The 27820-nt window shown below is 41.9% G+C and overlaps 1 protein-coding gene across 1 annotated transcript in view; it reads left to right on the top strand.

The window, feature by feature from the left end:
* Nucleotides 1–5749: 5749 nt before the first annotated feature.
* Nucleotides 5750–27820, top strand: part of OSBPL2 (oxysterol binding protein like 2) — a 33338-nt gene continuing 11267 nt past the window's right edge. Inside the window, exons 1-8 of the mRNA XM_066561375.1 lie at nt 5750–5840; nt 6700–6785; nt 17742–17899; nt 23572–23719; nt 23960–24035; nt 25227–25361; nt 26419–26516; nt 27185–27367. Of these exons, the coding sequence (XP_066417472.1) occupies nt 17863–17899; nt 23572–23719; nt 23960–24035; nt 25227–25361; nt 26419–26516; nt 27185–27367 (677 nt within the window). The 5' untranslated portion in view covers nt 5750–5840; nt 6700–6785; nt 17742–17862. The remainder of the gene's footprint in view (nt 5841–6699; nt 6786–17741; nt 17900–23571; nt 23720–23959; nt 24036–25226; nt 25362–26418; nt 26517–27184; nt 27368–27820) is intronic.

Here is a 27820-nt window from a genome sequence, read left to right as displayed (position 1 = left end):
GAACCTGCAGCCTGGGAGGCTGAGCAGTCTGCCAGCTGGCTGAGCTCCTTCCTGCTGCCATGGGGCTCTGGCATGGCCAGCCCAGCCCGGCAGGAGCTGCCCTGCCAAAGCTCAGGGCTGGACCTGCACCCCTGCTCCAGAGCAGGGCCGTGCTTCGGGTTCAGGGCATCCTTTATTTGGCATGGAAATGAGGACAAGTGGGGATTTTTGCCATCAGGGTGAGCTGCAATTTCCACCAACCTGCCTTCATCGTTAGAGATGTCTGATTTGATGTTTGGCTTCGTTACAGTAAAAAAGTCAATTTTTTCAGACTGAATCCACCTCATTCTTCTGATACCCAATATACAAACAGAAACCAAAATTATTCATGGTACTTTAATACAAAATAAAACAAACTCCTTCCTCCACAACAGGGTCCTTTCTTTCCCTCTGACAGCCATTCTTCCACCTCATCACTTGTTTTCTCCCATTTTCTGAAAGAGCTTCCTGGACAAAAATAATGCTGATCATGTAAGAAAGCATTGTGAATATCAATGAAGGTTTCTCTTCTTTTCCTTCTGCTCCCAGTTCCTTCTCTGGGCAAAAAGTAAATAGAGTCAGCTGTAGCTGACACAGAAGCTGACGAGGGAGGCACATTAGTTTGTCTGCCTGTCGGGGATTTCTTGTGTAGCAGCCTTCAGATCCAGAGCCAAACTTCCCAACTCCATCTGGGACAGGATCTGGGACAGGATCTGATTTTTTCTTTTTGTTCATGCTCAAATATCTCATTTACTTCATTGCCTTCTTTTTTTCGTGGAATTTCATGATGAGACCTTTTTAAAACCAGTCTGTAGATTAGAATAATTTAATTTTTAAGCCCAGAAAATACAGAGGCACCATAAAATTAACCTGGATCTTGTTTTGATGCATATGTGTGAATTTGTAATTACTAATTAATATGTTCTAGTGGTTGCCTAGGGACAAGTGGACAGGACTTTGTTATAAAGTACAGGAGACCATTCCAGCAAGTAATATGTGCATATAAATATTTGCTGGATCAAAGGTGCTAATTTTACTAAGCTAGGGAAAATTACATGCTAAACCAATCCATAGTGTATCAGTAAACACAGCTGACAGTCTGCTTTACACAGAGTTTTTTTCTTTTTTCCTGCTTTTAATTTTTTTTTCTTTTTTGTAGATGTTGTCACAAGTCATGGGGTTAAAATCCAGGGTTTTTTTTTTTTGAAAAATTGCAGGGCAGAACTGTGCTGAGCCCATTCCTGGGGTCAATAGATGCCTGAGCTCTCTGCTGCACCATGAGGAGGTGGCACCCTGGGTGCCAGGGCAGCTCTGCCAGGGGGCACAGTGCAGATATGTCATCAGGAACACTCTTGGAAAATACATGTGCATGCCACAGAGAACATTTCATTGCTGTGCCTTCATCCACAAAGCTGCAAAATGGAGAGGGAGCTGGTGCTGCCTCGGGGAAACAACAGCATTGAATTTAGTGAAAAATGAGGTTAAATTGGCCAACACCGGTCACATCTAACCTGGGCAGTAGGAATCTGGCAAAGGGAATATCTAAAGGGAAATATCCCTTCCCCTGTTGCCTGTGAGGAGTTTTCCTTCACTCTGCCCCGTGCACACCCACCCTGCTCAGCTGCTCCTCTGAGTGACATCCTGGTGACACAGGGAAGTTACCAAGGAAGCACTCAGGTTAAATTTTACTCCCACGGCAATTCTGACCTTGCATCAATAAGTATAATTAACTTCTATTGACTTGAGTTTCCAGAAAGAAGCCTCACATGAGCTGCTGGATTGATCCACTGCCACCATAGAGGGAAATGTGCCCCAGGAGAACAGGGGTCACTTGCCTCGCATGCAGCTAAACCCACACGTGGGAATTTATTCTAAATAAGATGCTTCTGTGGCCAAGTTTGACAAATAAACACCTATTAGTGTATAAAGCATCACTGACTGAAGGCAGATCAGCTGTCAGCAGTGGTACATAGGCATTGGTAAAATCAAATTTCTTCAGATCTGCTCCTGGAGCTCAGGCTGAAGCTCACGTGTACCAGCCCTTACTGGGAGGGGGTTCCTAAAAGTCAGGTTCCACAGCATCCCCCTAAGGAGCTTCCCAAATCCTACACAGGTATGTGAAGGATTGAAGATGTGAGTTAAATCTGATCTGTCCCCATCTTCCCTGCCATGAATATCCAAAAAACCCCATGGATTCCCATCCCAGGGAAGATGATGTATGCAAGTGAGCTACTTTGGCCCAAATATTTTTGTCCTGAGCAAATTCTCCTGCTCATCTCTACTCAGCTCCAGGAACAGGATTTCCCAGCACCAGAAGTCACCCAGGGAACTAGCAGAATTCAGGGTTCAGCAGAGGGGTACATCACATGTTCCAAAAACCTGTGGATATGGCACTTGAGGAAATGTTTTAATGCTGACAGTTGGATTTGGTGACCTAAAAGTCCTTTCCAATCTTAACAATGCTGTGATTCTGTGCTTGTGTCTAGACTTTGTGAGAAAAGGTGTTTTTAATAAGCTTTCTGGCTTCCTGCAGAAAGCCCCTTGCACTCTCAGGTTTTTATCACAACTTGGACCACAGAGATTCTCAAAACTTTATTTTATATTGAATGGAAGCGGCTCAGCCCCTGAATTGCCCTCAGCTGAACGGGTGCAGCTCCCAGGGAAATTATCACTGAAGCGGAGGATACAGCCTGTTGTGCCTTTTCCTTTCCATGCCACTACAAAGAACATGCTTATTCAGCCTTTTAACAGACTGGCTATTTCTACTTATTCAGCTTTTGCCATGTTCCTCATTATTTACAGATTCCTTTTCCTCTTAAATTGCTTTTCTTCGAGGTACCGGTTAAAATTCACGTGGTTTCAGCATTACCACGTTTTTCATTACAGCCTTATCAGTATTACCAATGTCTGCTTTTTTAATATTTTCTTATATTAAATAAATTTCTGTGACTGCAGCTCTTTCACACTATCTCCCCTTTTTCAGTGCCAGCAGCTCAAAACAATCTATTACTGCCAATAGAACTCAAAATTACTGTCTTTTAAAATGAGGTAGACTGCAGGAGGAAATCTTTATTTTTCAGACTATGGAAAATTTGTTTGTTTCCCATTTTGCAGAGCTGTGTCAGGCTCGCTCATATGGGGATGCAGGAAGACAGAGACCTTGAAAACCCTTCCATCAACTGCTTTGATCACTTGGGGCTTTTTTTTTGCCCAGAGATATTTTGGGATTCCCATTGTGCTTTCAATTCACACTGTCCCTCAATCCAAATAATCTTTCAAGTGTGGACAAGCCCCTCACTCCTCTAAGGTGAAGCTGTTGGTGACCAGGAGGGCTGGGAGCATTTCCATTTGGGCAGAGCTGTGAGGACTCTGCTGGGCAGGAACAGGGGCTGGGAATTCCAGCCTGGAGGAGGGACAGGAGCACCGAGCTGGAGATGCTGGAGCCTTCACAGAACAAATGGGTTTGGTTTTGAAACTCCCTGGCAATGAGTCAAGAACTAAAAAGAGCTTCCCAGAGCTGGACAACTTGCCTGAACATGTTGGGACTGAGTGACTGCTTTGGCTGCTGGAAGATTTGGAGGAGGGGGAAGAGGCCTTTGTCTCCATGGGTGATGGATGCACTGCTGACAATCAGCGTTTCTGCTGCAACATGCCACGTTTCCTTGCAATATCTCTGCAGCAACATCTCTAGGTTTTTTGGTTTTCCATTCTGCCCTTGTATCACCATTTAGGATTCCCAAATCTGCTGCAGTGACAAGGTTTGCTGGGATCAGTGTTTCTCCACAGGAGGGAAGCACTTGGGATTATTGCAGGTGGAGCTGATGGTTACACCTATGCCTGAGACAGTTGCCCAACACTTTCCCCTGTAAATCCCCTGTTTAATTACTTTTACATTGCAAAACTTTGCCAACAAGGCAAAATTTCCGTGCCATCTCCTTTAAGAGGTAACTGCTCTCCTCCCTCAATGCCAACGCAGAAGGGAGGCAAATACAGAGTTAAATTCTTCTCCCTGTCCAGTTTTGGGGTTTTATGGAGTTAGATTGCTAGAGAATAGCCCATGAATATTTAACAAAGGAAGAAATTGTCAATTATCCTCATTTTTGCTAAGCATGGAAATCTAGCTGAAATGCTTACAAACTTGCCCATGAAGGATGTCCATGCCTTCAATTAAGACCAGAAAAAGCTACAAAAATTCAATATATCTTGGTCATCTAATCAGTGGATTTGTCTTGCTGTGGTCCTTTTGGAGAACTCTTCCAGATCAGCTGCTCAGTCATGACAAAGGCCTGCACTGTCAGAAAATAATAATAATAATTTAAATTCCTGATTACTTTCTGTTTGTGGGGCTTTGCTTAAAAGTTGCAGCAGAAATATTTCTGTGCTTCATGTTGGGACTTCTAAGGTTGAGCAATCCAAGAGGGGTAGCTGAATTAGAGTTCGCAGGGAAAAAAAATGTTATTTCTGAGCAAATCAGGAAAACCTTATAAAGATATTTGGAGTGATACAAATTATCCTTTAGTCCCCAAGATTTGTACTCTCTAAAGACGGGCAAATGAAGGGGTGAAATAACATGTGGGTATGGCAAAACTGGACTGAGAAGGACCAAGAGACATCCTTGGAGGCAGCTGTGCCTACCCAAAACACTCCTCAATCCCAAGGCGTGTGAGAAACCCCCCTGGGGATTTCATTAAATGTTTACACTTGTGCCAGAGCAAGGAGCATTATCACTGGTAATTTGTGCTTGGTACATTGTCAGCACATGGATGATGGACAGGAGCCACCAGCCCGTTTGGGGGTGAGTAACACTCCAGAATCAACAGCAAAAGTATTTGGGGATAGCGGAGGGAGCTCTGCAGCAAAGGAGTGGTTCAGATTTCCTGATGATTTTTGGTTCAGATTTTGTGACGATTTTTGGTTCAGATTTCCCCCATTGCCCTTGCAGCCATTCCCTTGTTAAAGAACATTTGCATCCACCTCTGATGAGCGAGCTGTCGAGTTAATATGCTCATCTCTCTGTTTGCTTTGCACCGAGAGCTGAATCAACGGTAAGAGGAGATAATTTTAAGGATAAGTATTTGTGTCTCATCTCCCTCCTTCACTCCTACCCTTTCATACTCATACATGGCTCTGGGGACCATTTCTCTGGGGTTTTGAGGTGTCATTGAGCTGCTGTGAGTGACAGGACATGGAGGATGTTGATGGGACGAAGGAATTCACAACCACAGGGATGATGGTTTATAACTTATATAACCCCACAAACCTGCTTGATTCCATATTAGCTCTCACCTACTTACAGCATCTACAAGCAAATTTGCAGAGACTGATAATGAAGGGCAATTAAAATTTCCATCTGTGTTTGGGAATACCATATTTTCCTACAAGGTTACAGCGAGCCGAGTTTGCACTGTGGAATCACCTTCTAGTTAAAATGTCCCATAAATCCCACATGTGAGAGCAGCCACAAGGCGGTCATTCTTGCTGAGGGGACCCAAAAATCCTCTGGGAACTCGTTCGGTGAGGCGTCCCCAGCCCCGGGGGCTGCCGGTACTGCCTCATCTGCATAGCCACGCCCTCATCTGCATATTCCCTGCGCCATTGGCCAGCGGTCTCCCCAGCGGTGGCGCGGCCCGGGGCGGTCAGTCTCGGCACCTCATTAGCATTCGCCCCGCCTTCCATCGGCGGGACAGGGAGCTGATTCGTCGTTTTCGCAACGGCGGGGCGCGGCCGCGCTCTGCGATTGGTGGAAGTGCCTGTCAATCCACCGCGGCCAGGGCCGCACTTCCGCCTCGGTGTCCGCGGTGCCGTCGCTGGAGCCGGTGCAGGTAACGCCGCGGGCCGGGCCCGGGGCCGCCGCGCTCCGCTCCGCGTTCCGCTACCCCGGGGCCTCCGCTCCCCTCGCCGGCCCAGCGCCCCCACAGCCCCGCTCGGGCCCGGCTCGGGGGTCCCGTCCCGTCCTCGGCGGGCCGCGGGCCGCGCTGTCAGTGCGGCGGGGGCGGGCGGTGGAGCGGCCGCCCCAACGCTCCTCTCCCGTCCCGGCGGCCTGGGGCACCTTGGTCTGACGGGGTGTCTCGGGGAGCTGCGGGCCGCAGGCCCGACCTGCAGCGTGGGCAGCGGTGGGCTGAGGTGCTGAGCCCTGCCCGGTGCTGTAATTCTGCCCAGTGCTGTGGTTTCTCTCGGTGCTGCGAATCCTGCCCGGTGCTGAGCCGTGCCCGGTGCCGTCATCCCGTCCCGGCCGAGCCGTGCCCGGTGCTGTGACTCCTGCCCGGTGCAGAGCCATGCCCGGTACCGTGATTTAACCCAGAACAGTGATTTCCCCCGGTACCGTGGTTCCCCCCCGTGCCGTGATCCCGGCCCGGCCCGGCCCTGCCCCGTCCCCCCCATCCCGGGGCTCTGCGGGACGTGGCCGTGCAGAGGCCGCGGGTCAGTGCGGCTCTGGCAGCCCCAGCCTTGGGATATTTCTGATTTTCCCAGATTTTTCCGATTGCTTTCGCAGCTGGGTGGCTGAGCAAAGGAGGCTCCGGCTCCCGGCTCCCCAGAGGAATGTGCTGGGCTCGGTTTCAGCACAGTGCAGAACCTCAAGGGGCCTTTTAGGTCACAGCTGAAGCAGTTGGGGTTTATTTGGGGTTGGTTTTTTATTTTTAATTTTGTTTCTCAGTTACCTACTCGTTGTTTCTCTTACAGAGGAGAAAAGCAAGATGGGAAAAATAGCAGGAAAAAAGGCTTTTTTTTAAATAACATGCCACCAGAACTTCTGCATGGTAAAAAAGGTATAGATGCCATTTATTTAATTTGGTTATTGATTATGTTTGTGCTCTCTGTATGTTTGGATTCAGGACTTCTTTTGGAAGCACTTTGTTACTGTGCAGCACTTACAGGCCAGAATTTCAGATGTAGTTTCAAAATCACCTCCTGGCTTTTATGTGTGCAATAACTTTGTGTTTCCTCTCAGAAGTAGCTGCCAAAGTGTGTTGAGTGCAAGCAGATACTTCTGCCATTTACTGTGAATTTTCTCAGCTAAAGTACATAGCCTTCATTTGCGATTCCAGGAAAGTAAGAAGGAAACGTGGTGGATCTGCAGTGTTGATTTGCAACACTCTTCCCATAGTGTTTCCTTTTCTAAAGTTTTGTGTGCAAGGGAAAATAAATTTGATCATTCCAGCTTAACCTTCTGAAGTTTTATAAATCCACATTCATTTTGCCATCTGGGGGCAACCACATGTGTTAGCAGCTTAGCAAACTTTACACCAGCATGCTCAGGGACTTCTGAAACCTCAGGGCAATTTCTGGAAGCAGTGACTTGGGTCACTTCCAAACATGAGGCGCTGTGCCGTGGGATGGGACCAGGAGAACTGGCTAAACTAGCATGGAAGCAAGAAATTCCAAGTGCTGATTTTCCTCCTGAATAACCCCTTGGGTTTTCAGTTACAGTAAACACAGCTTTTTCTTAAAATAGTTGTGTAGCCATACACATGTTAGACCACATGACAGAGAGCTGAGGGCAGTCTGGGAGAGGATCAGCAGTAATTCTTATTGGTGCTTTCCTGAACCAACAGCACCTCATGATGAACTTGTAACTTCAGGAAGTCCTCAAAAGGAAACGCTGAGATGTCTGCTGTCCAGGAAAAAATATGGCATTTTTCATCCAGAACTGGCTCTTCAGCCATGCCAAAATTATCTGAGAAACAGAAGGCAAAAGTTGGAGATAAAAAATGATGATTAGACAACAAACCCTGTGCCTACAGGCAGTTAAAGACTAGATGGGCTAAAGGTTTCAGTTGATGCAATATTGAAAAGCATTGTGGTTATCTGTTATTTGTTTGCTGACATCTTTTGGTAACTGACCACAGAAGATCGTTTCCACCCTTGGATGGTTTTTTAAAGTCACTTTTAGTACTGTAACTGCTTTCCATGATAGGTACTTGCTGGCAGGTCTTATGACTGGAACTGGTATTTCCTTCAGTCTTTCTTCTTGTGAATTCTACTGTGTGAACTTCACATATGCTGACCTAGAACAAAGGTGGAAAGCTTTGCTTTCTGTTATCTTAGTGTTGGCTGGAAAACGTCCCAATCAGGCTTTTTTTGCTTTGATAAGGCTATATTTTTAAATCACTGTTTGTAGTGCCAGTCAGATGATTTCTTTTTTTTTGCTGTTGTTTGAAAGCAAGATTAGCCTGCAACTACGCTGAATTTTTAAGCAGTTAATTTATTACCTTTGATATTTGAAGTAGCTTGTCCTTGAACAAATGCAATGTTACATCATGCTGTTCATATCTAGGCTTTCTGTTTATGAGGTGCCATTTTTCTAGTCCTTCACTCAGCATCAGTTTTGTCACCTGTCTCATGGAAATGTAAGAAATGTCTGTATTTGACACTTGTATGATGTTGTAAAATGCTTAGTGTTTAGTCTCTTCTTTGTGAAGTAACTAAAATGTTTGGTTCTTACAATTCTTGGAAGAAATGCACAAAATGAGGCGTGCAAAGAATATGTGTTAAATTAAGAGTGCTCAAGAACTGGAATGTTGTTGCTGAGCTTGCAAATATGCAGCTGATCACATGGCTATCTTCTCCAAGCTGAATAAATTGGAAAGTGGGAGCAAGGAACAAATTGGTCACTCTGTGTCTGCCACTTTGGAGATAGGGGTCTTTGATGTTTTTTCTGTTGCAAAAAAAAAAAAAAAAAATAGAGGTTATGCTTTATGGCAGATCTTTAATGGGCTTTATTATTTTATGGAATAGACCACCACAGAACTTGGAATTAAAGAATTCATTATCTCAATCCTTGCATCTTAATAATTATTGTGCAGACAAATGTATGATGATGTAATTATTTACTTTGTATCCTTAAAGGCTTGTAAAAGCAAGTTGCAGGAGAGAGCAACAAGCAATTAGATTGTGTCAAATGTGGCTTACCATAACTTTCAGTTATACTCTTTAAAAATGTATTGTTAATTCAGTGCACAAAGATAATGTCTTCATTTTCAGGATCAATAAGTTACAAGAATAGACTAAGCTTACTTAAACTTGATTTTTTTCTTTCCTTAAATACAGTTACAATTGGAAATTCATTTGCTGGTCTAGACAGATCATTTAGATTAATTCAGTTTATTTTATTATGCACTTAATTTAATGAGACAGGTTTGTAGTAGATTGCAGCAGCTCTCCATTCAGAAAATGCAGAGGCTGCACAGTGTTGTCTTCCTGGGCGTGTTTATCCATCTGCTGGGAGGGAGGGTTCACAAAAGGTGAATTGTCCCTGCAGCTGCAGAAGCTGAGCTGGACTTTTCAGTCTTGGCCCTCCTGGTTTTGTAGTCCCAAACTTGAACTGTCTCTGCTCTGTGGACACGTAATGGTTGTGCTTGGTGTTAGACCAAAGTCTGTGCTCTTCCTGCTCCAGTCCAGTTCCTTTGCTGTACTGGCCAGTTTTGGATGAGATAAAGGCTCTTGGGATGCTGTGAATCTCTGGGTGTTGCAAAGTTTGCGTGCTTAGGGTATTTGTCAAGAAATGTGTTTTCATGACTGGATAAATAACTTCATCATATTTTTCCTAGCATTATTTTTACACTTCTGAGTAATTTTTTTTTAGGGCTCCCAAAAGAATCTGTTAGTAGATCTCAGTGTTTTGATTCTAGTGATAGTTACAGGCAGTGGAGGTTGAAGGTGGTGAAGTGTGAGAATTCTGTGGTGTCTGTGGTTCACACCCCTGTTCAGCTCCCTAACTCACTAACCAGCTCCTCTGCTCCCTACAGCGTGTCAGGGCAGTCAGGTGAGGATCAGAATCCCTTTAGGAGCTCTGGGTGATGAATCTTGTGTGTGTTAAGGCTGCAGAGAGATTCTCTCTCCAGCCTGTACCTAAGGGGCCCTTAGCAGCCTGTGCTGACTGAAAAGAAAACTTTTCCAGGAGAGCAGAACTGCCCCGTGCATGGATTCTTTCTGGGCTGTGCACTAGAACAATGAAACTGTTGAGTGGTTGTTTGACAGTGGAACAGAAATGTTACCCATCTTCAGAGGTGTAAATAACTTTGTTTACTTGTTCTTGTTTGGTTTTAAACAAAGTGCTATGCATGTTTTGTTACCCATGTAGGTTAATGTTGCTGAGCAGATGGCTGGGTGGGTTCTTTATTAAAACTGGGCTCTAAATGGGGATGTTTGTCCTGTCTTGAGGAGTCAAAGTTAATTTTGTTTAATTTTTAAGCGAATGGAGTAGCAGCATTATACTGGAATCCAGTAGGTATTTACTATAAATGCAGCTTTAAAGGAAATTCCATCATAGCATAAAATCTGACTTCCTAAAGCTTTTGCAAATTTGTGGTATCACCTTGAAACTCCCTTCAGAAATTGTCTGTTAGCTGTGTGCAGGTGCTCATGCTGTGGAATCTGTGTGTGTGAGGAGTTGGTGGTAGGCATAAAAATATGGTTTCTTCTACTGTAGGGCTTTGCACTGGCTTAGTCACCGTCATCCTCCTGCTTTATTTGCAATATAATTGCTGCAATAATTGTCTAAGAGTCAATTATTTACAAAATACCTTGTGCAGAGTGAATGTTAACCTGCATCTGCCTGGAGAGAATGAGTCCACAGAGACAAAGCTGCCTTTGAGGAGGAAGATTTATGAACTTACACATATAACTATTTTTGCTGTTCTAGGGGTTTTCTCAAGTAATATTTTATGCTGAAACTGTCTTCATGTTCATAAGCTTCAGTGATCAATTTGCAGGGGTGGTTGCATTATGATGAGAAATACCCAAGCATCCTTAATTTAATCTTCAAAGAAGTCTTCCTAAATGATTAATTATGTATCTACTGACACTTGTGTCCAAAGCCACTGTGCTTGGAGTTATTGATTACTTCCCACTTTCTCTCTTACAAGTAAGATAAAACAGATCCCCAGGAAACAATTAAGAAATAACTAGTTGTACAATACAATATTGAATTATTTATTTTTTTAACAGTGTGGCTAGAAATGAGCTGATTTATCACTCCTGATCAAACCTAGCATTATGCATCATGCATGGAGAGGTGTGCAGAACAGAATTTTGTCATTTTTTACAGCCATGGGCCATGAAATAGTTTCCAAGGGAAGGTTACAGAGTCTGAAAAATGCAGTATCAGATGCTCTCAGATGGAAAAATGTCTCTGATATTGAGGTAGTGTTAAGAAAGGAGAACATTTACAGAATTCTGTATGAATTTCAATGAAGTTTTGTATCAAAAACTATTAATCTGCTGGAATCAAGTTTCTTTGATCTGTTTGTTACACTTGAGGGAAGTTCTGCAAGCCAATATCCTTGGCTGTAGAACAGAATTCTTGGCTGAAGTGAAAGTGGGGAATAGCCATTGATTCCACAGGTAATTGAGATTATTCTAGGAGGATATTTTCTGTCCAGATTCATCTTTACAATTTTTATGCTAAATAAATAATGCATGTGGTAGCAGCCCTGGAGCTTTGGGCTGGGACAGTGATTAGTGTGTGGGACAGTTACTGTCATTTGTTCTGATGCAGAAACAAGTTTTGTGGCATTTGCTCTTTTGAAAGCCAGACTTGTAGTGTTTCATTTGTCTCTTAATTCCTGTGAAGCATCACCAAAAATTGGTATTTCTGAGAGAACAGAACGTGATTCTGCCTGTCATAAATGGCTCAGCTCATTTGTTCAAAGCTAACCTTTCAGATGTTCAGTGTGCTGTCATCATTGTTTCAAGTGCTGGCACTGAAATGTCCCCAGGCCATTTAATAACTCCCAACTGCATAAAAGCCTGTGGTAGGGACAGCTGCAATCTCCCAAGAAATGGAAAAGTGACAGTGGGCTGAGTGTTCAGCTGATCCTCCTCATTCAGCCTCTCTGCACTTTATTTAAGAGATTTGAGAAGGAAGTTGCCCTTCTCTTGCTGTGGTTGCAGAGAACTTTATCTTGCCAAGACATCTGGCAGATGGTATTACATTCAAACTTTGGACTAAAACAAATCTCACTTGGTAGAGAAAGTCCTCTCCTGGCTTCTGCTGTCTGTGTGGCTGTTCTCTGGCTGAAGATAATTTAAATATGTAACAGTTAATCTAAATTGCCAATTAAATTTGCTTCTTGGCTAATTTTTTGGATGTTTTGGATCCAGTGTTGGTGGTAACCTAATTTCATGAGTCAATTAAGATTCATCCTCGCTGAAGCTTTCATTCAGAGATGAAACACTGCAGTTTGATGTTTTCAGGAGATGTGTATGAATTAAACACACATGAATATTTATCTGTTAGTTCAAGTTATTTATTTCTGTCCCTTGAAGTACTACAGCTATGTTTTATTTCAGCTGGCAACTCAAGAGACGATGGGGTTGGCTCTTATTCCACGTCACACTGGGGGATTTTGTGTTCTTTTTTTTCCTATTTCTTATTTTTGCTATTTTTATGAAGGATGTGAATGTTTGATCTTCTTTTGGCTCTTTGGGAATCTCTTTCTGGACAGAAGATACATCTTGAACTGAGGATGTCACAGAATGACAGAATTATTTGGGTTGGGAGGGACCTTAAAGCTCATCTCATTCCATCTCCTGCCATGGGCAGGGACACCTTCCACTGTCCCAGGCTGCTCCAAACCCTGTCCAACCTGGCCTTGGACACTTCAGGGATCCAGGGGCAGCCAGAGCTTCCCTGTGCCAGGGCCTGCCCACCCTCACATGGAAGAATTTCATTCGAATATAAAATGTAAACCTGCCCTCTGTCAGTTTGAAAATTCACATTCTCCTTTGTCCTGTCAAAGTAATTAAAATGTTTTTCCTGGGCAAGGTCCCAAGTGACTTTTTTTTTTCCTTCTTCTTTTTTCTTGTGATTTTTCTCTTTTTATGTTAAGAAACTCAAATGATTTTAAAATTTACTGTAGAAATGCACACCCAATAAAACCTTGTTAGGCATGTGAAAAAGCTGATGAATGTGCTAGTTCAGGAATTCTTTGGTGGCACTCTCAATTCCAGGGTATTGAACTCTTACCACCCTACCTGCTTATGCTGGTGAACCCTGGGGTTATTTTAATGACTGCTTATTGATTCTCTACTTGCTTTTACTTAAATGCTTCTGGATTTCACAAGTAGATTCAATATCTGTGTAATGAGTAGAACCAAGTGTTTTTATATATCATGTAGAGCTAGAATATGTGATTTCAAAGCAAAAAAAAAAAAAAAAAGGGATTTTTAATTTAGCAGGGTGATGTCAGCAAAGCTTTCCAGAATTGCTGCATGATGAGAAATTTCATCTTGAGGTCTGGAGGAAAATAGGCACTGCAGCTGTCCCCAGCCAGCTTCAAACCTGAGCTTGCTGAGCCACATTCCAGCCCTGTGAGCCACTCATTGTAAATGCTGCTCTTTCTATAGAAATGTAAATGTTTCTTTAAGGAGGAGTGACTTTTGGTTATCTAGCTGGGTCTTTGTTGAGAATTAACCTGGAAGAACAAGTTAGGATAGAGGAACTAGTCAGTCAAATTAACTTAGGGTAGTTACAGGTTGAAACTCTTACAGGGGTACAAGTTTTTGGGGTTCTTTAATTGATGGAGAAGCTCCTAGGATCCAGGAGCATGGTTGAAATAAGTTGGTTGTTTTTGTTACTTTTCTCCTGAAAAATGAAATTTGACAGGGAACAAGCCTACGAAGTGACAAATTTGAGGGATTACTAATTTCCCAAGATAAAGGCAGTGTGTTCCCACACGCTGATTTTGGAGAGCAGCCCTGAAGGTGGAATGTGCATCTCCTCTCAGAGAGATGCTCACATGCACGTCACAGAATGCCTGCAGCACATGAAGCAGTTTATCAAGTGATTTATAAAGTGATTTGCGAAGTCTTGCGCTTTTGTTGTCCTGGTTTTAAAAATAAGTTCAAGTGGGAGGAAATGGTTTAAAATAGGAATTGTGCAGAGTCTGGGACTGGTGTATTTCTGGAAGGGAATTTGTGTACCTTGTACTGCTGGGGCCGGTGACCTTGTAGGGGACACTGTGACCTGCAGGGAGCTTTGCATGCAGAGCGTGTTATTGGCAGCCACATCAACTGGGGCTCCTCACTGCGGAGTGACAGGTTCAGCCCTGTGCCTGACAGAGCACTTTGTGGGACGTTATTCACAACCACTTTGTTCCTCCTTGCTCATGGGCCCTGGCTGGGACTGTGGCTGGTGTGAATGGTTTGTTACACGCTCTGCATCAAGGCTGTGGAGAAGGGGGTTTGCTCCTGAGCTCCTCCTGGGACCTGTCTGGTGTTTAGGAACTGCCCTTTCTGTTTGTTCCCTCTCCTGTGACAGACCCAGTTCTGGAAGGCAGGAATTCTGGAATTCTGAGTCATCCCTCCCCTCTGTAGAACCTATTTCAAGGTGTGCTGTGGATGTGTTCCTGCAGTTTTTACTTCAGCTGCACGCTTTGTTTTGTCCTTTGCATTTGCAAAATCCTCATGTCCTTTAATAAAGGGACTGTCCATGGTCATCAGTCAGGAATGTGTGATCCTCTCTGATGAACTATGAGAATTTAAAGGAGTTTTAATGGTTATCACAGTGTCATAGGATGGTTTGGGTTGGAAAGGGCCTTAAAGATCATCTCATTCCATCTCCTGCCATGGAACATAATAAATTAGTTTATACCTATCCATAGCCTTTAAATATGAGGGAGTAGATAAGCTTTGTTGCTTATCCTGTTAACCACAAAATCCATCCTGGTTGTGGCCAGGGGTGTGTTGTCATCATTAAATGAGGATTTTCCGGTTCTCTTAAGGTGCCTGTACTTGCAGCTTTTCCCTGTTATTGATAAGATGGTTTGGGGAGTGCAGCTGGGCTGAGATCCCCTAAAGAAAAGCACATTTCTGGGTGTCTATCTCTCAGCTGGGCTGAGATCCCCTAAAGAAAAGCACATTTCTGGGTGTCTATCTCTCAGCTGGGCTGAGATCCCCTAAAGAAAAGCACATTTCTGGGTGTCTATCTCTCAGCTGAGCTGAGATCCCCTAAAGAAAAGCACATTTCTGGGTGTCTATCTCTCAGCTGGGCTGAGATCCCCTAAAGAAAAGCACATTTCTGGGTGTCTATCTCTCAGCTGGGCTGAGATCCCCTAAAGAAAAGCACATTTCTGGGTATCTGTCTTGGGCACTCAGGCCCAGCCCCTTGGCTCTGCCTGGAAAGTGAAGCCCACTAAGATAATTTTAGCCTGTAAAGCAGCAAACCTCAACTGCTGAAAGTGTTTTCTCAACAAGTGAAGTCAGTGTGGAAACCTGTTTGTTACATTCCTGTTGATTACTGTGTGTGCAAGAGAATATCCAGACAGACTTTGTGTTCCTTCTGCTCTGTAGGACTGAAAGGTGAGACCATGACAGGATGTTTATCTGTATGAAAGGTTTTCCAGGAGAGCAGCTGGGCCTGAGCTCCTGAAGGTCTGTCTGACACAGGAGTGTGCACCCTTCTTTCAATGGCAATTTTGATAAAAGCTGCTAACCACCCTTGCTGGTGTGCAGGTGAATTCTTCTGGGAATGTCAGGGAATGGAAGAGGAAATACAGATTACAGATGCTGAATATGAAGCCACCAGGATGTTTTTGTCTTCTGGTATTTCAGCCTAGTTAAAAGTAACTTTTGCTGTTGCTCTTAGTAGGAAAACAGGTTTTAATCCCATTTTTTTGGCTCATGAAAGCTGAATGCTGTTATCACTGTGTGTTCAGCTACATGCAAATTCATGTTAATCTCTGCTGTATAAAAGAGCTGAATGTAAAAGAAGTGATGCAAGTGGGAAGTTATTCCTTGTGTAACTCAGCAAAATATATTTTTTTTCTTTTTTAAAATGTTCCAAACACCTTAGGAAAATTTGTGACTGTAATTATTTAAAGTGATTTCAATGTATATTTTGTATATAACTTACAGGCATATGGTTGAATTTTCAAATAGCAGTGGGCTTCAGGTGGGGTGTGAGGTAGATGTCAGGAGAGCTCAAGATTACTCTGCTTTTCATTTGTCTCTGATTCTGGTCACTTCATTTTTACTTGGTGAGTGTTTTTATAGGAAAGCTTTGTTGTCTCTGCAGTGAAACTGCACACTGTGGGATGCAGTTCCACTTCACAAGGCCTTTTGTAATGCAATTATTATTGTGCAGGAGAGGGGAGAGGAGAAACTGGCATTCATCTGTATGACCTTATTCATTCTAAGGCTCTTAATAATATTTGACAGTTTTGTAAGTCATAAGTTTTATTTCTTAGTGCTTTCTATACAACACTAAACAGAAAAAGGGAAGATGCAAGAACACATGGAGAAAATAACGTAGTTGTAGTCCTGATCATGAGAGGGCTGTGTCTTGTACATATATGAGCTTCCTTCTGGAAATATTGGCAGCTGTTTTGCTTGAAGGATGCAATGCTTGCAGACAATTGAAAGCATAAATGTCTTGCATCTTCAAAGATACTTGGTGGGTGAGGACTTGTAAATATGATATTGCTGGTGCAGAGATTGATATAAAACCCTGTAGTAGCAAGGAGATGGGAGGTTCCTAAGGGCAAAGTGACAGACTGAAATACCTCTCCTTGAAAGACATTAACCACTTCAAGGCAAACCCTAAATTCATTAACTTAGATGAGTCCCACAATGGGCTGGTTTAGCTCCTCCCTCTGAATGGACAGTTAGAAGAACTGAATGTATGAGACATTCAAACAGCTTTTGTTCTGGGCAGTGAGGGGAAAAAGACTTGAAACACAGTCTAGTTTCTGGCAGGGAAAAAGAAGGAATTGGCTTCAAACATGGTACACTCTTCTCCTAGGAGCAGAGTGCACTTCTGCCTTTGTTTCTCTTAATTGGAATGGAATTGTGCAATTATAATTACTCTGGAGAAACTACTGTCACAAAAGCAGGGGAATCTTTGGGATCAGAAGAAATTGAGACTGACAGATTGAGGTTGTTTTGGGGGAGATATTGATAGCATTGCCATACTGTCATTTATTGCTGTGTACTTGGCTCATTGTTGGAACCTGGTGAACATTTGTAAGAATGAAAACAAAATTTTCTCATTCTTCTCCTTAAACTAAAATTGGGTGAGGTAAAAATATTTGCATTACACCATTGTCAACCATCTGGAAAAAACCTAATTTAGTCCATCCATAAAGTAGAGGTGGAATGCTACATAAATCTGTTATTTGCAGAGTGCGTGGTTCTATTGAGGAAGAGTTTGTTGGTTCTTTGCATTCCTTCTAGAGGGAAAAATCTCCAGTTTTCTCTTGGAGAGTGCATAGCAGTAGCCTGACAGAACTTCTCTCAGGGTCACTACATATTGATTGCATGATGCAGAGTCAGGCCCAGCATTTTCATGCAGTGGTCAGACTTTGAGATACCAAGGTTCTTTTCTTGTTCCCAGCTTTCTTGGTTAAAGATGCAGTAAGGCTTATCCTCCTGCTAAGGAGAATTTTTGGTTTGTCAGCTGGCTTTGTCTTCTGTCAGTTCTCTGCTCCTTCTAGCTGTACTTGCCTGAAATTTAACTTGCTGTACATAAGCTGCATTTTACAGTAATGTATATGAAGTATTTATACAGAGAGAAGTGTGACACAGTAAATCAGCTGTTCTTGTGGCAGGTAGTAGTTGTCTTCAAAATTACTGTGGTTATCAAAGAAAGCTGTTTACTTATGAATGCAGAAATCCATCTTTTGCCATGGGAAGAAACAGGAAAATTAGTGTTTGTCAAGTGTGAGCGTTTGTACACAGGAGAGATGTGGAAGCTGCTAATTCTGTTTCCCTGTCTTGTCAAATAGATCATCTAAAGCAGCTGGATATTTGCAAAAGAAGACCCTGACAGCACTCAGATACTTTAAATCAAGTTCAAGGATGCATTAGAGAGAGCTGCAGTGGCTGCACCAGATTTCACCCTGAAGGATGAACAGTGAAGAAGAGTTTTATGATGCCGTTACGGGTGAGTGGTGGGCACGGTGCCAAGGGGATAAAACCCCTATAAATTGCATTGTATGTGTGGTGGGGGGGTGGTGATGTATGGCTGTTAATAATAAATCAAAAGTGAACTTGAGTTGGTAAAACTTGTAGTGCTGTCTTCTGAAAAGTAGAAGAGGAAAATTGTAGCTCGTGTTCAGGCTTGGAAATGAGGGGGCTTTTTGTTAAAGCTTAATGCCAGTTATTATTTCATCACTATAACAGTCTTTTAGTGGCCAGGTCTTGCTTTTATTTTCTGTGAAAATCAATTTAATAGCAGCTTGAGAAGTAGGCCCTTTGAAAGGTGAAGTCTTACCTGTGGGTTGTTTTTATTGTTATTGTATTCATTTTTTTATTTTAATGGAAAACTTATCCTAAGGAATTGAAGTAGAAAATGTTTTTCTAGTCAGAAACAAATTGCTGTAAAAGTATGTTTTCAAGATAGGGAGCCAAAAGTCTTTGCAATCCTATTTTCTCTAAAAAAGCAAATATGAATCACTTCACACTTGAGCAGTGTATCAAATAGTACTTTGCTTTCAACTAATGAGAATGAATAGTTATTTATAGGAGCTTTAGATGGCTTTAGTGGTGAAATAAAATGCTTGAAGTATTTTAATAAAGAAAAAGGAAATCCTCTTAAAGATTTCAAACAATTTTAAAAATTTCCACTGAAATGTCTCTCAAGAAATCCTGTAGCAGAGGTGAAATGAGAAATACTGAGTGTACAGTAGTTAATATAAAATCACAGGAAGGAAAAGAGAATAATGGTAAGTGTGAAAGCTGCAGGAATGGAAGCAGCATGGAAGATAGAAGTGGGTAAGGTAGACTTAGACATGGTTGGTTGGAAATTCATGTGAGCAATAAACAGAGGGGGCTGGGTGAAGCAGTGTGACTGACAGCAGACTGTACAGGACTTGTCACAACCATGTCACAGAGGAGGGAGGAAATTTGGTTTGCATTCATGCCAGCTGGGAGTGATGGGGACTAGTACTCCAAATTCATGTGTAAAATCAAACCATTGTACCATTAACATCTTTCTGTGTGTCATTAATAATGGTGAGCTCAGGGTTACTGCCATAAATGAACTAGATTTTTTTTCCACTGAAAAAGATGTGAAAAGAAATGTACCTCCAAACGTGAGGTCTGTGTTGTACAGCTTTGATGGTGATGCATTCCTTAGTCCCTTGCTGCAGAACTGCTCAGCCCTTGCTGTTTGGCTCAGCTGCTCTGGTTTTGTCCTCTTTCCTCTTCCTCCTCTTTTTTCCCCCCACTGGGGTGTTGTGTATCAGTTCTGTGAGCACTCCTTGTTCCATCCTCATCTTATGCTTCCACAGGGGTGAATGTGCTGGCAAGAGATATGTATATGTGTGTATATATATATATATATATATATATATGTTATATGTGTTTCTTGGAGCCTGGTACTTGGTTTAAGAGGAGTGCAAGGTTTGGAATACTTTGCTTCAGATTTGTTCTCCCTCTGGACTGTCTGTCTTTAAGGACAGGTGCTCAATGCCTTTCTCCAGCTGGGTGCTTTAGGAGATGCTGACAGTTTGATGAGTTATTTGCACAGACCTAGTGAGGTCAGACCTAGGTTCTTTGTGGCTGTGTCTTGTCCAGGTCATTCAGAAATGTGACACCAAGAACCACTGTAATGGGCCTGTCTGCATTCATGTTCCCTGGCTGCTGATGTCTGTGGTAATTCTTTGCTCCTGTTTACACTGTGGATCTTTCACGTGGTGCTTTAGTGAATTTTTTAGGTGTTAATGGGTTCTGGTAGTGCCTGCCTGTCTCTTAGTTTTTTAATAGTCTGGACATGGCAGGTGTAGGTGCAGTACTCCTAGGAGATCAAGTCCACAATCACAATCCTTTCTGAGCCAAGGTGAGCTTCCACGTTTCCCAGTGAAAACTTCAGGATCTGAGGTTCCAAATTTTGATTAAAAAAAATGAAATTCCCTTGGCAGGCAACTCAGTCTGCTCTTTCCAAGGATGCTCTCCTTGTTTTTAGGTCAGATCAGTAGAAGGGCAGAAGCTGCCTTCAAATGTGCTTAATCTGCTCAAAGTCTAGGGTTGGGATGTGCCTGCTAGGAATGAGCAGATTTTCCAGCTGTGTTTTAGTGTTGAGATGAAAACAGTGTTTGCACCATACTTTTCTCTTGTTCCTGCTGCATCCTGGGTCTTGGTTTCCTCAGAAGGAGCTGCAGTGTGTTCCCAAAGTTCACTGATTTTAGGGAATGGGTGCTGGGGTTTGTGTCCTGTAGGGAGTAAACCAGGCTTAGTGCATTCCAGAATTCTGCAGCACACTCAGCAGCAGCCCAGGTAGTTTCCTGCCTCCTTTGAGGTAGTATGGACTCACTCCTTGAGGAAGTCACACCTTTTCCATAGTTATTAATTAATGACATCCACTTGTGGAATATGAACGTCTCCTAAGGAGACCCCTGATTTTTATAGTGCTGGATTTAACTCCTTGGCTGAGAAGTTTCCTGTTTCTGACACTGTCCTCATCTCATCCAAAAGACATGGTCATGGGAGGGATTGTGTGCTTGGGAATCATCCTGGCACATGGTTTGTCCCTGACTGGATGATAATGGCACTTGGGGAGCTGCAGCATGGACTGGGGTGGTGATGAATCAAGGGGATGGATGAGTTGGTGACAAAGTTTCATGGGGAGAAGTTTCTTTGCAGTCAGAGGTTATTAGCATTGCTGACACTTGACAGCCTTTCCTGGTGAATGAGTACTCCCCTAGGGAATCCCTTGGGAATGTTACCTGTGATCTCACTTCATTCCACACATCACAGCTGCCAAGAATCTGCTTTTTCTCAAATTCCAGTGGCCACCTTCTCTGAGGCTGGATCAGGATAAAGGTGGTCAATCCTTAGATGAATTTCAGGTTCTTTGAATTTTTCTGTGGCACAAGGAGCATATAGCTTTGATCTCTGTCACCTTGGGTGTGTTAATGCCATTACAGACTTTGTAAAGACTGTGTGCCATCAGGAGCCTCTTTTGAGCTGTATCCTTCACTAATATTGTCAGGTATCTTTTTGCCAAAGTGTTTTGTGGAAGTGTTGCCACAAAGCAGGAAAATACCTGGCTGTTTACCAGGGTAATTTATTTTTGAGAACACAAATAATTTAATTTTGCTTTTTTAAATATTAGCCTGCAGTTCCACTGAAATGTGTTCTGTGCCCATGAGGCTCAGCTGATTCATCCAGCCAGGTGTATTTGAGAGGGTGTTGTTGCTCTCACGTGGGGAGGAGGAAGTGGAGTTATCTGCCAAACTGATATATTTTCCTTCTGTCTGGATCAGACTGAATCAATGGCTGTGTACGAATTGCAGATGTTGTGAAAGGCCAACCTGCCCCCATCAGCTGCAGCTCCTGACAATGCACTTTGGAAAGGGGAGAATGGTTAATTTCTGGCAAAGAAAACAATACCTCTTGCTCCACTTGCTGTCTGCACTTCCAGCATGTTTATCCCTATGCCTTTTGTGTGTCTGATGGTTCTCAGTACCAAGGTGTTTTGATTCCCTGTCTGCCTTGGCTGACAATTAATTATTGCTCAGGGAAGTTGCTGGGTGTCCCAAGGGGAGGTGGTGTCCCTGCCCATGACTCAAGCAGGGCCTCTGCTGCCTTGGCTCACGGGCAGCACACTCTGAGTGGACTCAGTTCATTTGCAGGATGTGGAAGAGGAAGGCTAAGAGAACTAAAGTTACTGGCAAGTCACTTTTTCTTTAAGCTCTTGAAATAGATTTATGTTGGCACCCAACTTAAGTATTTTACTTTGAAAGTTTAAGACTTTTTAAAAGCTTGTGTTTCACTCTTAACACATGTAAGTGGGGCTTCTGATTAAGCTAATTGTTGACATTGTATTTCTGCCTCTGGTCTCCTATTCTCCTTTTAAATCTCCATTTTTATCCTCACTCCCAGTGGCTTTTCAGTATGAAAACTGTTCCTGTAAGTAACTCTAACTTACTTGGTTTCTCAAGTTCAAAGCTTTATTGGCAGCTGGTGTAAGGCTCTTTTTGCTTAGAAAAATTACAACAAATCACTTCTGTTTTTCTTCCAGATCTACTTCCCCTGCATAAAGCAGTGTCTGGATAGTTCTTAAGAGAGCTATAATACCTAGAACTTCATTGAGAAGCATCTTCCTAAGCTTTCTCAATGGGCTTGCAGTAGATAAGTCATGTGATGCTAAGGTGGAAAGTGCAGCTGAAAGTCTGTGATTATCTGGCTGTGTACCATAGTGGTTTTGGTTTGGTGTTTTTTTTAAAGTAATTAGGTGGAAGTGCAGTCTAATAAAAGCAGACTTACCCTTCTGATGTACTTCCTTTTCTGGAGCAGGGATTTAATTTTTGTTGTTTGTCTGCAAGACGCTCATTTGAATTGGCATTTATTTACTTACCAATGACATATTGTTGTCCATAAATAATATATATACTCCAAATTCCTCTTGTGCTTTACAGGAACAGGACAAACCAATTCTGAATCATAGGAAACAAACACTAACGTGGGTAACACAATGACCATTTGATAGGATTTGCAGGGTTTCAAGTACAATATAAAGACTGAAATCACAGTAACATTTTTCAGAACTATTCCCCTAAAAGCCAGTGGACTATTCCTGTTGTGAAGCTTTACTTTTACGTTTAGGTGTGTTAATCTCATTGAAGTGATGCTGTTCCTTGTTGTTGTGTGAGCTTGATCAGATTTTTGGGTAAGGGTATTGTACCAAAAAGCTTTTTTTTTTTTAACTTACAGTTAAGCTAATAAGTTATTTTGCTGCATGTACTGTAACAGGTTTCAAAAGAGCTAATATATGGTTAAAAATACAATTTTAAAATCAGAAATATTTTGTTGTAAGTTGACTGAAGGATTTTTTAAGACAGGTGTTTCAGGGTTGTCCTCATTTTAATGATCTGAATCCAGATGTGACTGTCATGCTTCCCTTGAGTGCTAAGAGTGCCAAGGTGTGGTTATTGCTGTGTAATTACATTCTTGTGACATCAAAACGTAGGAGACAGGGCAAGACATGACATTACCCATTACACCTGCTGTTTACCAAATAAGATCATATCACTGGGACTTCCTGGTGCAGTTCTGGGTGTTATTGCCATGGTCTTGATCCCTGAAAAAAAAAACAAAAAAAACCCCAAAAAAACCAAAAAGTGCAGCTTTTTGTTTCTGGAGTGTGTGCCTTGCATGATTTGCTCTAATAAAGCAAAAGCAGCCATTGGAGGGGTTAAAATAAAGTTGAAGTACTGCTTTGTAAAAAAGTTAATGGCAAAAGACACAGCATTTAGTCTATTTAAAATTGAAGGAAAACTACATAACTGTAACAAATTACTGTAATTACAGTGCAGCTCTGGAAAAGAGAAAATGCAGCTAATCTCATTAGGAGCTACTCAAGAACTTTTAAGATTCTAAATTAGTGTTATATTCAGCAGTGTGAAAAATGATAATTCTTGATTCTAATGCAGTAATTGGTTCATAATACTCCTGGAAATTAGGTCACTTAATAAGGGTTTTCACTCTGATACTCTTTGAAATAAACTAACCTAGTCTAAGTGTACTTCAGGTGTGACACTTGCAAAATGTGAGTGGTACTCTGTGGCATGGTAAGGCTCCTAAGAAAACTCTTGCATTTTGGTTTTTATACAGGCTTTGATTCTGACAATTCTTCAGGAGACTTTTCAGAAGCAAATCATAAAGGTCCAGAAATGCTTGATCTAGAGCCACACCAAAGCAATAAGACTGAAAAGCATAATGGAGAAACAGAAATACAAGAAAATGGGATTAAGAGACACAGGTAAACACAGAGAGCTGCAGAGGAGGTGGGAGTGGAGCATGTGCTGGCTCACACCCTCTGGGGCATTGCTGTTCTCAGAGGGTAATTCTCTGGGGTTGGAAAGTCATTTCATGTGTCTGCTTCCTCTGCCAAGTCTGGGGTGATGCTTTGCTTCCTTTATAAGTTGCTTCAATAGAAAAGAAAAGGGCTTGTTGTTTAGTGGGCTGATAATGACAGTTGGATTTTTTTTTCCTATTACAGAACATCATTACCTGCCCCAATGTTTTCTAGAAGTGATTTTAGTGTCTGGAGCATATTAAAAAAATGCATTGGACTGGTAAGTTAGCTTGAATGAAGCATCTGTGTTAGGGCTCCTGATGTCAGCTGATTAATTTTATTGCTTAAACATCAAGACACAAAATAACAAATGGTGCATTTTCCTTTTTTTACTAGGAAACAACTCTCAAAATCTCAACATTTATTTATTAACAGTACTATTTCCATATCTTCTTTATGTGTTAGAGTATATGGACTGGCGGTTCTGAAGCTGTCCTTTAAGAACTAGACTACAGCCATTAAAATATAATCAAATATGTTTGATTGACACAATCCTCTCTTACCTGCTCTTTTTTTTATTCTTTACTCAGCAAAAAGTGTTTCAGGAGTTTATTTTATTAATTCATGCCATCTAGGAGCTACAGTTGTTCTCTCAAAACTCCTTTTGGTGGGATGAGTGACCTATCTAGTCAAACTTTTGCTTGGACCAAATCAGTTGCAGTTAGTTAAGGTTAACATTTTTCTTCCCTTCTCTGTGCCAAGGTGAGGAAAATGTTGCATTAACTTCATCTGGTGGCATCCTGCTTTCTGCTAAATTTTAAGCACTTACATAGCTGTTTTAATGCCCATGAGTGCAACTTTAATTAAACAGCCAAATTTGCTTGGGTGTAGTAAAAGACCTGGGGAGTTGGAAATCTCTGTATGAACTTTGTGTCTGACTTTATCCACACGGGGAACCAGAAACGGTCTGACACAAATAACAGGCTGCTTAAATAAACCACTAAAATCTGTTAGAGCAATTCAAGTGCTATTCTTTATGTAAATGTTCCTTTCAAAAAATAATTTGTGGTTGCTGCAGTGAAATAGATAGATTTTATGCAAATAAGCATGTGAGGTTTTCCAAGGAGCGTGTGGCACTTCAGTATCAGCACAGAGCTGCTTGGCACATTATTGCTGCTACCTAGGGAAATGTTAACCTCTTCTGCTTTACACAGAGCACAGCAGAGAAGCTAACATTCTCTGTGAATTCATTAGGTTAGCTGGATCAATGTTTTAAGTTGTTGTTTCAGATTGCAAGTGGGGTTCTGCAGTTCTTTCAGCTGTAGCACTTGGAGGTCTGCATCAGGCTTGCCAAATATCCTTTGAGGAATACTATAAATAAACTCACCCACATTTTTCCAAAATTGTTGTTGTTGCCAGTTGTTTACTTAGTGTTGTGCCTAAGAAATCAACCTGCCCTTTGGTTATGTAGGAGCTGTCCAAGATTACAATGCCCATTGTCTTCAATGAGCCCTTGAGTTTCCTTCAAAGGATAACAGAATACATGGAGCATATATACCTCATCAATAAGGCTTGTAGTCACACAGATCCCCTGGAAAGAATGCAGGTAAGAATCCCCACCACCTTCTGGGTAATTCACAAGTTTTTTTTTCTCACAGTCTTTGATTTTAAGACACACTCAAGTGAGAAACTATCTCTTTCTCAGGGGCTACAGTTAGAATGCCCAGTTTGTCTGTCCAGATGAGTTTCTTCTTTCATAATGGCTGTGTCAAATATTTGTGACACTTTGACCCTTCGTGCATGCAGAGTTTAAAAGGAAAGTGCCACAACTGACCATGCCCAAGGATCTCAACTAATTTCTTTAACTGTGACTTTTTTTGGTGGTTTTATCTGTTGTGAGGATAAAATCTTGGCTTTGTGTGATTCTAAATTGGTTTGTTGAGTGACCTCATGATTTTGAAGTTCCTGGATGAAAAATTATTGTGACAGAGACAAATATACCACCATTTTCTTCTCCAAAACTGGTTGTTATTGGGATTGTTATTGGATTTTCTCCTCCAAAACTGGTTCTTATTGCCTTGCTTTCACACCAAGGCAGTGAATATGGTGACACCTGTGTGCATCAGGTCGTGCTGGTGTTGCTCACAGCTCTGGTTTTACTGAAGTGCAGTGGAGGGTTTGTCTTGGCTCCTGTGTTTGTGTGCTCCAATCCTCCATTTCCCAGCCTGCAGGAGCTCCTCAGTGTCACCTGAACCTGCTGGCCTGGCTCAGGAAATCTCCTCTGTGCTAGAAATGGTTCTTACCTGGCAGGAGGAGAGTGAGGCTCTGTTCCCAGTGAGCTGAGGGTGGGGGCAGTCAAAGCTGGGGGGAAAGTAGATTTAAAAAACCAGGCTGATCTTCTAGAAGTAGGTGAGGCAGAGTATAATCTGGCAGAATTTACCACAGACATTAATTAGAGTAGGAAATTAGATTCTTAAAAAGTGCTTATATTTCCCCACTTCTCTGTCATTTATTCTATGGCTTACAAATGTTTTTGCCTTAAGAAATATAAAGCCATTCCTTTTTGGAATAATAAATACTGTAATGTGCAACAAGTCAAGTACAATAAACTTAGAGTTTCAATGCACTATTCTCATAACAATGTGTTCTTGATTTGCTTACAGGCTGTAGCTGCTTTTGCAGTTTCTGCTGTAGCTTCTCAGTGGGAGAGAACTGGCAAACCATTTAACCCACTGTTAGGAGAAACCTATGAATTAACCAGGTAGTAATTACTTTCTGGGAGCTGGGGCTGTTTGTGTTCTTGAGTTAGCAGACTCTTACACTGGTCTGGTTGTAGTAAAATACCACTAAAATAGATTTCTGAGTATAGCTAAAATTCTTTTCCTCAAACTATCTCAGAATTTCTGAGAAGTTGCTATAAAAGCAAATAATTTTATTTCTAAGTTTAGGCAGAATATTCTTTGAATTATTTAGAGAAAAATTGGTTCATGTTCTTCCACCAAAGATGCTTCCTGAGCAGACACCATTAATTAATTTAAATATTGTTTTGTTGATCATGTCAGATAGAGAAATTGGTCTGAAGGACTTTGAGCTTCCTCAGATAAAAGGGTGATATGTCTGCAGTAAAGAATTTTCAGTCAGACCTTTTCATGTTGCCCAAAGGGTTTCTGTATTTTCATGAGTTATTTCAGTGAAACTTCTTGAGAGGCTTTTCTGGGTAGAAATCTGGTTTGGGGCATAAAAAGAAAGTGTTCAGAGTAGAAATCCTTTCATTTCATTAATTGTAAATGTGTCACAGAACTAGAAAAGGAAAAGTCTCACCTTCAGTTTAATCTAAAAATACTTCACTTTTTTTAAAGTATCAACTCTTTTCTCTTGCAATATTAAAAATATGCTTACTGTTTAATGCTCTTTTTTTGTTGTTGCCAGGGAGGACTTAGGATTTAGGTTTATATCTGAACAAGTCAGCCACCACCCACCTATTAGTGCATTTTATTCTGAAGGCCTCAATAAGGACTTCATATTTCATGGATCAATCTATCCCAAACTAAAATTCTGGGGAAAGAGTATAGAAGCAGAACCTCGGGGAACAATTACTCTGGAGCTTCTGAAGTGAGTATGAGAAGTAAATAACTTTTTTTTTTTGCTTTTTGTAATAACCCTGTTGGCTTTTCAGAGGTGGTTACCTAAAAACCCCTTGCTGAAGAGGTTGTAAGAATTGATTTACAAGTTAATTTTCACTGCTTAATTTCAGAGCTGGGTTTTTTTTTTTGTGTTATGCTTCCATAGCTGTAGCAATTTGACCCAGTTTTTCCATCATGAAAATTAGCATTTCTTACATATTGGTTGCTACTGAAAGCTAGTTCTGTGAAGGCATGTCAAATGTAAATATAGAGATAAAATTCTCTTACTGGGCTGTTTGTGCTCATCTCAATTTTCAGTATTGCTGTTGGTTTTGGTGGTTTGCGTAGAAAGAGCTGCATCTCACAATAACTGTTCTGTGTGGTAAAGGAACAGGAGAAACTTGTCAGGATTGGCACTTCCAGAGAAGGATCAGCTTGCTGC

This window comes from Molothrus aeneus, chromosome 17 (genome assembly GCF_037042795.1).
Source record: "Molothrus aeneus isolate 106 chromosome 17, BPBGC_Maene_1.0, whole genome shotgun sequence".
NCBI classification, from domain to species: domain Eukaryota; kingdom Metazoa; phylum Chordata; class Aves; order Passeriformes; family Icteridae; genus Molothrus; species Molothrus aeneus.
This window is presented reverse-complemented; position numbering and strand designations above follow the sequence as displayed.